General features: G+C 64.7%; 1 protein-coding gene across 2 annotated transcripts; it reads right to left on the bottom strand.

Moving 5' to 3' along the window:
- Positions 1 to 445: 445 nt before the first annotated feature.
- WBP2 (WW domain binding protein 2) lies at positions 446 to 7,906 on the bottom strand. Of its 2 annotated transcripts, XM_062216603.1 has the most exons (8): positions 7,782 to 7,906; positions 5,795 to 5,903; positions 4,146 to 4,281; positions 3,211 to 3,303; positions 2,587 to 2,721; positions 2,257 to 2,379; positions 1,419 to 1,495; positions 446 to 1,321 (listed from the first exon to the last, which is right to left on the bottom strand). In XM_062216603.1, exons 1-8 carry the CDS (start codon positions 7,838 to 7,840, stop codon positions 1,268 to 1,270), a joined length of 786 nt encoding a protein of 261 aa, XP_062072587.1. In that variant the 5' UTR covers positions 7,841 to 7,906; the 3' UTR covers positions 446 to 1,267. The 2 variants fall into 2 exon arrangements, with proteins under 2 accessions (XP_062072587.1, XP_062072586.1); XM_062216602.1 differs by lacking the exon at positions 2,587 to 2,721 and having other exon boundaries at positions 7,782 to 7,903.
- Positions 7,907 to 8,342: the final 436 nt, after the last annotated feature.

Here is an 8,342-nt window from a genome sequence, read left to right as displayed (position 1 = left end):
TGGGGGCCAAGGGGCTCAGCTCCGTCTCCCAGCCTCCCCCGTCCTGGGGGCCAAGGGGCTCAGCTCCGTCTCCCAGCCTCCCCCGTCCTGGGGGCCAAGGGGCTCAGCTCCGTCTCCCAGCCTCCCCCGTCCTGGGGGCCAAGGGGCTCAGCTCCGTCTCCCAGCCTCCCCCGTCCTGGGGGCCAAGGGGCTCAGCTCCGTCTCCCAGCCTCCCCCGTCCTGGGGGCCAAGGGGCTCAGCTCCGTCTCCCAGCCTCCCCCGTCCTGGGGGCCAAGGGGCTCAGCTCCGTCTCCCAGCCTCCCCCGGCCTGGGGGCCAAGGGGCTCAGCTCCGTCTCCCAGCCTCCCCCGGCCTGGGGACCAAGGGGCTCAGCTCCGTCTCCCAGTGTCGCCTCCCCCCGGCCGGCAGCCTGCCTGCCAGAAGTCAGCAGACACCCGAGCTTCCAGTTACGTCATTTTATTATTTCACATTTTTAGCAAACAAATCAAGGTGCAAACAGGGTTTACTTCACATTAATATATTAACTGGATTTTTTTTTTTTGTCAAATAAATAGGGAATTCTCTTTAAATAACCATCTCCTCACTCGGTGGCCAGTCTGGGAACAAACGAGAGCAATGTTAGTGCATCCAGGGGTGCAGGGAAGCGGCCGCGGGGCGGGCGCAGGGCTCGGCAGCACACGGGGCGGGGGCCTGGTCCCCAGCCCGCCTGGCTGGCGTGGGGGACACGTGCACTGCTCAGCTCCGCTCGGGAAGCAGAGTTCAGGAGCGCTAGCAGGGGGCAGAGCGGCTCCCGTCCCGGCCGCAGTGGCCTCGTGGTGGCGGAATAGCTAAGGAGGAGAGGCAGCTGGGGTGGCGGGGCCTTGGCTGGCCGGTCGGGATGGGGCCTTCCCGGGCTACACAACAGACCAGCGCGGGGAGGTGCCAGGGCCTGCAGGGACCTGCGGGGAAGACACGGGGCAGGTCTGCCGGAGCTCAGGACAGAGTGCGGGAGGTTACCAGACCCGGGGAGCTGGACTGCGGTGAGGAGGTGGCCAAAGAGCGCCGCCGTGGGGAGAAGCTACCGGAGCAAACCAGGGACGGGGCAGCCCGTGCTCCCAAGGAGAGCCCCAGAGCTGGGCTCTGAGCTGGGGGAGCAGCTGGGGGCGTGGATCCAGAGGCCGGGCCCGCCCCTCCCGCAAGGCCAGCTCCTGGGGACTGCTGGTCAGCAGACCTGCCCCAGGGACAGGTGGGAGAGAGCCTGAGGGTGGAGGCAGGGAGGTGGGCGGGCTCTACTGGGTCTTCTTATCTTCCGGGGGGTAGTAGGGGGGTGGCGGAGGCTGGCTCTGGAAAGGGAAAAAGGACAGGTTAGAAGGTTCAGAGCAGGTGTAGCCCCCTGCCCCTGCCTGGGCCGCGGGGCTGGCCGGGCCTCGTCACACTCACCGTGGGCATGTACACATTGTGTGGGTTGCCTGGGTTGTAATAGGCGCTGGCAGCTGCTTCTGCAGCCTTAGCCTCGGCTGCGAAAGCAAACGAACAACGTTGGTGACATCCCCACCTCTCCATTTTTTTTTTTTTTTTATTAAAAGCTGTATTCTCTACGAAAGGGAGTGACAGACAGCAACAGGGTGAGAGAGATCGTCCATGTGCCGGTTTCCTCCCCAGACAGCCAGCTCTGGGCCAAGCTGAAGCCAGGAGCCAGGAACTCCACCTGGGTCTCCTACGTGGGTGCAGGGCCCAGGCAGTTGGGCCATCCTATGCTGCCTTCCCGGGTTCATCAGCAGGGAGCAGGAGGCCGGCGTCATATGCGGCGGTTTACCCACTGTGCCACAGCAGCTCCCGACTGCTGCTACTTGCCCAGGGGCTGTGCGCAATCCAGCAGCCCCCACGCCCACAGGCCCAGGGCAGCAGGTGCTAGGGACCCAGCTCCATCACCAAGAGCAGCAGTTAAGGGCCCCGGCACCTGCCCCTGTTGGCAGAGTTCTTCCAAGTCCTCTGAAACGTCCCGCCCCACCTAACCTCGAGGTAAGCTCAGCAGGTGGCTGAGACCTCCTGTCTGTAGATGAGGGGCCCGGGGCACACTGGGAGGCTTTCCTGGCCCCAGGGCACAGGGCCAGCTCAGGGACAGGGGCCTGGACCCCCGACCAGTCCCGTGGGGTGGTCCCCAAGCCAGGGCTCTTCACTACTTGGAAGCTCCCAGCAGGCTCTGGCCACTCTCCAGGGCTCTCCACGGCGAGGAGAGGGCGGGTGCCCAAGGACCACTCACCGCCCGGGGCCTCACCTGCAGGAGTGGACGGGACATCTGGGCTGCTGACCGGAGGTTCCATGGGCCCAGGATAGGGTGGTGGTGGGGGCTGCACATATCCCATGGCCCCGTCCATCATGGGAGGTCCTGGATAGAACTCTGCTTGGCGAGAGAGCAACATCGAGCCTGAGCAGCCAGCCGGCTCCCTGAGGGGCTGCCTCCCGGGCGCCGCCCAGCCCAGCTCTCTGGCGGCACCTGCAGGCCTCGGCAGTGTCCGGGAGTCGCCCCTCTGGAGGCCCTGGCCTGGGAGGGATGGCTAGTGGGCAGGCTAGGGGGGTGAAGGCGGGCAGCAGGGGACACACTCACCAGGTGGGGGCGGTGGGTAGGGGTAGCCTGGAGGGCAGGGGTACATTCCATTGGCGACTGGCGGGGGAAAGACATAGGCCCCGCTGGGCATGTAAGGGTACCCATAGGCTCCATTGGGGGCTTCACCTCTGGAGGCTATAAGCACAAGGGGAGAGAGAGATGAGCGTCGCCTGCCTCGGGGCTGTGGGGAGGGTGGTCCCGCTGCCCGCCAAGGGGAAGTGCTGGGTCCCAGCAGACACGCCCACGCCCACCCCGCGCCACTCCCCATGCCTGTGTGGGTCTGCCTCAGTCAGGGATAGGAGAGGGGTCAAAGCCAGGGCAGGGGATGGAGGGCCAGATGCAGGCTCAGGGAGGGGTGGACGATGAGCTGGGCGCCATGCACGCCAGGCCAGCGTTTTAGCTGAAATGGTTGCGCAATGGCACTTTGATGGTTGGGTTTTTGTTTGTTGTTATGCAGCCCCAGGAAAATGTCCTTGAGCCCAGACCGCTGTCAGAATGCCACACACCTGCCAGGCAGGCGCCACGGCTCCTCCCACTCCGGGAGCTTACCAAACCAAACCAAGAGGACACAAACAGAACCCCACCAATCGCTGTGTCCTGGCCCCTAAGTCTGGAGCCAAGTACCTTGAGAGGCCACCTGCAGCATCCGCTGTCCGAACTCAATGGCGCCCCCTGCTGTGAAGGTCAACTTGTAGGAAGCGGCGCCTTCCCAGCCGCCTGAGCAGGGCCAGGGTCAGTGAACAGCACAGAAAAGGAACAGGTCAGGTCCCCTCACAAGGCAAGGTCAGGGCGAGCAATGCACGGGGGCTCGCCTGGGCCCAGGCCACTCGGCAGGGGCTCCCGCTGCGCCGCTGCCCCCCTCCAACTGAATCAGGGGGTTTTCCTTCCCAGAAGGAGTCTGTCCTCCCTCCCCCACCTATCATCGCTTCGGCACAAAGACCAGCCAAGGCCGCTTTTCTGCATTCCAAATAAACCCCCGGCAGCTTCAAGGGGACGCGCACCCAGCACCAGGTGGTATTCAGGGGCAGAGCACACCCTCACCCAAACTGCCCCAAGGGCCGACCAGGGCCCTCCAGCCTGGCTTCAAGGGGACGCGCACCCAGCACCAGGTGGTATTCAGGGGCAGAGCACACCCTCACCCAAACTGCCCCAAGGGCCGACCAGGGCCCTCCAGCCTGGCTTCCGTCCCCAGGGGACCGAGAGCTCTCCCCCAGTAAGACTCAGGGCCGGCTAGCTGTGCTGCGGGACAGCCGGCCACAAAGTAAGGCCTCTCCGGCTTGCTCACCGCTGCCCACTGGGAACACCTGAACACATCCCCGGGTCACAGCAAACGCCTGGACGGGGCTCACTCTCGCACAGGGGGACGGAGCTGCCATCTTTAGGGCCGGCACTTCTCCCCAGCTCCTGGCAACCAAACACCCATCTGTGCCACCCCGCTGGGAGCCCAGGTTCTCCCCTGAAATTAACCCAGAGCAAGGCTGGGGCAATGAGGGTGTGCGGAGGACACCTCCAGGTGACAGTCACGTGCCCGGAGCCCCTCCCCGGGCCCTGCCACCTACCTCCGGCTTCGGCCTTCACCGTGCCCTTGATGTAGTTGGCCCCGAACACGGGCTGCTTGATCTCACAGTCCTTCATCAGGTAGAAGGGCATCATGAAAGACTGCATGGCGTCCCTCCCCTTGGACAGGAAGATGACCTGGGGCGAGGAGGACGCGCGCCATCAGCGCCTGGCCACTGCCTGCCCAGCCGGGGCTTCCGGCCGGCTTCCTGTGCGGGGTGTCTGCTCCCGGTGCCGGCGGCAACCCAGGGTCCTCTCCACACCACACGCTCCCGCGACAGCTTTATATAGCCAACACCTTTTGTGCACTTGGGAGAGACCAGACTCACACGCTCACAAGACAGCATGCCAATCACGGGCCACACTTCAAGGGGGCAAGGAGGGCTGGGCACGTGGCGTGGCAGCTGAGACACCCCGGGGTCGCCCACGTCCTACACCAGAGTGCCTGGGTTCAGCCCAAGCTCTGCTCACCACTCCAGCTTGCTGTCAACGGGCCCCTGCCCCCCTCGTGAGACACCCAGGGCGAGTTCCTGGCTCGCGGCTTCAGGCGGCTCAACGCCCACTGTCGCAGGCACTCGGGGGTGACTCAGCAGACGGGAGGGCCTTTCAGGCAGAGACAGTGAGAGGGGCTGCCCGAGGAGCGGCCCAGGAGCCGGGGGAGCCTCTGGCCTGCGCTGTGCCCACTGGCAAGAGCAGAGTGGCAGGGGCGTCAGAGTGGGTGTCCACATCGCTGCTCGAACCCGGCCTGCGTGCGTGTGGAGAGCCCTCGGGGGATTAACGTCCTGACTCCAGTCTGGGGGCGAAGACGCCACCTTGGATTCCTTTCAACCCTAGCCATGCAGAGACGCGTCTCATGGCTCCTCTGTCGCGGCCACGTCCCGGCGATCACAGCCTGAAGACGTGGAGAGGTGTCGTGCTGCCGCAGGCGTGCGCCTTCCAGTCCGGCCGCTCGCTACTGCTTTCTGGGGGGCAGCCGAAGTGCTGAGGCCCTGCCGCCCACGTGGGTCCCAGAGATGTTCCGGGCTCCCGGCTGCTGTGGGCATTTGGAGGAGGAACCAGCGAATGGAAGATCTCTCTCTCTTATGCGTGCGCGCTCCGCTTTTTAAGTAGTGAAAATAATAAAAAAAACCCATCCTGACAACGCGCCCTGCTGCTTGTCGCTCGCGGCCGTCTTTCCACGGCCCTCGGTGGCCACAGCCGGCTCCTCCTCCGAGAACATCCACTCGTGCTCATCTCCAAGCCGGCGTGGGCAACTGGGAGGCGAGGCCGGTTCTGCAATCTGGCGTTTCTCTCTGCAGGGCTCGCTGGGCTCGCTGCCCAGCCTGGAGGCTGCAGCCAGGCTACCGCATCCTGTTTACCACGTCCATCACTCCGGGTGAGCACAAAGGCCTCACCGGCTACTCTCACAGACACTCAGGCTGGACAACCAGGCCGCCGGCCTCCAGGCGGCGCCCCGGGGTCGGCTCCGATTCACTGCCAGCAGCCCACTCGGCTGTACAGATGGCCCCGGGGTCCGGGAACACGGCACAGAGGGAAGCACCAACCTTGCCCAGGACCCAGAAGCCCCTCAACCCGCAGGCTGAGGCTGACCTACGGCCGGGACTCACCTACCCCTGAGCCCCCAGACCCACGGTGCCGCTGCGCAACTCACCCGGTAAGGGGTAAGGTAGACCGTGCCTTTCTTGGTCCCTTTGAAGGCTTCTGGCACATTCTTCATGTCATTGAACGTGAGTTCCACATGATCATAGGACATCAGGATGCTGCGACCAGGGGAGAGGAGAGGCCCGGATGAGACACTGCAGAGGTGGGACCTGTGACCCCCGGGCACTGGGCCCTCCTCACAGTGCAAGCAAAGGGCTCGCGCAGCCGAGCAGGGTCCCCCACAGCCCACGTGGCCACTCCAGCCTCCAGGCGGGGCGCACCATCTGGGGCCTCTCCTAGGTCCCGGGGGGTCCCGGGGCTGTTTCTGTCGGCTGTCTTCTGAGCGGAGCACACATACGTGTCTGAGAGTCTCGGGCCTGACGCCACACCTCTCAAACAGCTCCCTTCGGGGTTCCTGGTCTGCGGGGACACCTGACCACGGAGCCCCAGGACGATCCTGGTCGTGCGTTTTCCTGGGAGGAACCCACTATTTTACTCACCCAGTGTTAAACACCAGGCTCAGTTACAGACACAGCTTTCTTCTGAAACGAGCAATCAGCCTGGTGGCTAAGGCGCCACCCCCGGGACACCTGCACTGCGTATGGAGAGCCTGGACCCAGCCCTGGTCCCCACTCCCGACTGGGGGGCAGCGGCGGCGGCTCTGTCACGCACGTGGGAGACCTGGCCCCCTGGCCCCGCGCTGGCTGCTGTGGGCATTCGGGGACAGATCAGCGGATGGGAGTCTCCCAAAAACAACAAAGCACTAAGTACAGGCACACTGAGCCCCCAGCCAGATGGCAGGCCCAGCAGGACGGCCCGTTCTGGTCCCAGACGGATACATTTTAAGTCCCACTTAGAAAGACAAAGTCCCAGGAGATCCAGAGATGTCAGGCAGAGGCTCCACGCAGACACAACACGCCCGTCTGTAACGTGAGGCCACTCCGATTACACGACAGAAAGAAAAGCTCCAAGTTCACACAGCCCCATCTGGCTCCCTCCCCTTCCCAAATATTACAACTTTCTCGACTGGGGGTGGGTGGGCGGGCAACCGTAGCAGCAGGGAGGAGGGGTGGCCCAGAGGGAAGACGTGCCCAGCGGCCAGCTGGTGTTAGTGCCCACCTGCAGAGCAGGTGGACGGAGGGAGGGCCAGCTCCCTGAGGTCCAGGGCACCCCGCAGTCTCCCCTGGCAGGGCCCGGTCTGGGTGCTGGTCCGGGCCTCCCTGCACCCTGTCCCCCCTGGAGACCCAGGTTGCTCCTCGGTTCCTTCTGCCTTCGAGAGGGAACCAGGCTCGGCGTGGCTCAAGCCAGGCCTGGCTGGTCAATGCCCCAGGCCTACGGGGCAGGAGAGGCCATCCCATAGGATGGAAGGAGGGGAGCGATGCCCTGAGCAGGGGCGGGGAGCAGGACCAGCCCTGACCCAGGCCAGCAGGCCTTGGGGACAAAGGTGGGTGGTAACCTTTACAAGGACCCACTCCCGTGCCCTCCGGGCCCTCGGCTTCTCGCCCGGACCTAAGCGTTCTGGAACATGCTGGAAGGCTGACGCCTGGCCGTGAAGCCTGGGGACTCTGGGGTCGGCTTCTCTCCTGCAGCTCCCATCTGCGCGGCTCAGCGCCGGGGGCTCCGGCAGTGGCGCGCCCACCTCCGGGGCTTCATTCGCCCCACCCAGGCCCCGCGTATGGCAGTAAGTTCCTGCCGCGCGGGAGTTGGCGCTCACAAGCCGGCCGAGGCCCAGGGCCCCGCACGTAGTCAGGGAGTCAGCTCGCAAGAATGGCAAGGTTTGCTCCCGGCTCCTCCCAGCTCCCGGGGAAGGCGCCCGACGGCCACCCAGGACCCCACCCACCACCGCCCCTGGGATCACAGCACCGCAGCCCCCACGGGCCCGCAGCCGCTACCCGCCTCGGCGCTCCACCAGTCCGCCCCGCGGGGGTCTGCGCCCACCGCCCACACCCGGGACGCCCGCCCCGCTGTCCTCCGGGATCCTTCCGCGGAGTTTTCACCTCTCCGTGTTGTTGACGATCACTCCGCCGCCCTCCGAGTGATTCTTGTTGAGCGCCATAGTCTCTCCGAGAGGGGTCCCGAGACTCAAACCGCAGTACGCTTGCGCCCCACTTCGGCCCGCCCCTAGTGGCGTCGTTCTTATTACAGCCAGCCAATCACAGCTCCTGCACGGAGGCTGGCCCAACCACCTGATCCCGGGCGTCACGTGGTAATAGTTTATTCCTTCTCCCTCTCCCCCGAGTTCCGCCTGCGTCACAAACAAGTTGGAGACTACAATTCCCAGTAGGCAGTTCGCGCTCAGCCTGGCCCGGTCTCTACGCTGAGGGAAGGGATGCGTTCTGGAAGTGGAAGTGCATTCTGGGACTTGTAGTCTTCTAGCCCACAGGCTAGGATGGACGCTGTGGTTTGCGTAAACAATCGGACAGTGCTGGGAATAAACAGTTTAGCTTCTACCTGGGGTAGGGGCTTCATCCGGAAGGCCGCGGGCGCGCATTAATAAGGCTACACTGACAGAATATGGGCCCTGGGGCTGGGGCCTAAGACCCAGTTCCCCAGGACCT

Source organism: Lepus europaeus, chromosome 18 (assembly GCF_033115175.1).
Source record: "Lepus europaeus isolate LE1 chromosome 18, mLepTim1.pri, whole genome shotgun sequence".
In the NCBI taxonomy this organism is placed as follows: domain Eukaryota; kingdom Metazoa; phylum Chordata; class Mammalia; order Lagomorpha; family Leporidae; genus Lepus; species Lepus europaeus.
The sequence above is the reverse complement of the archived record's forward strand: the minus strand, read 5'-3'. Positions and strand labels throughout refer to the sequence as shown.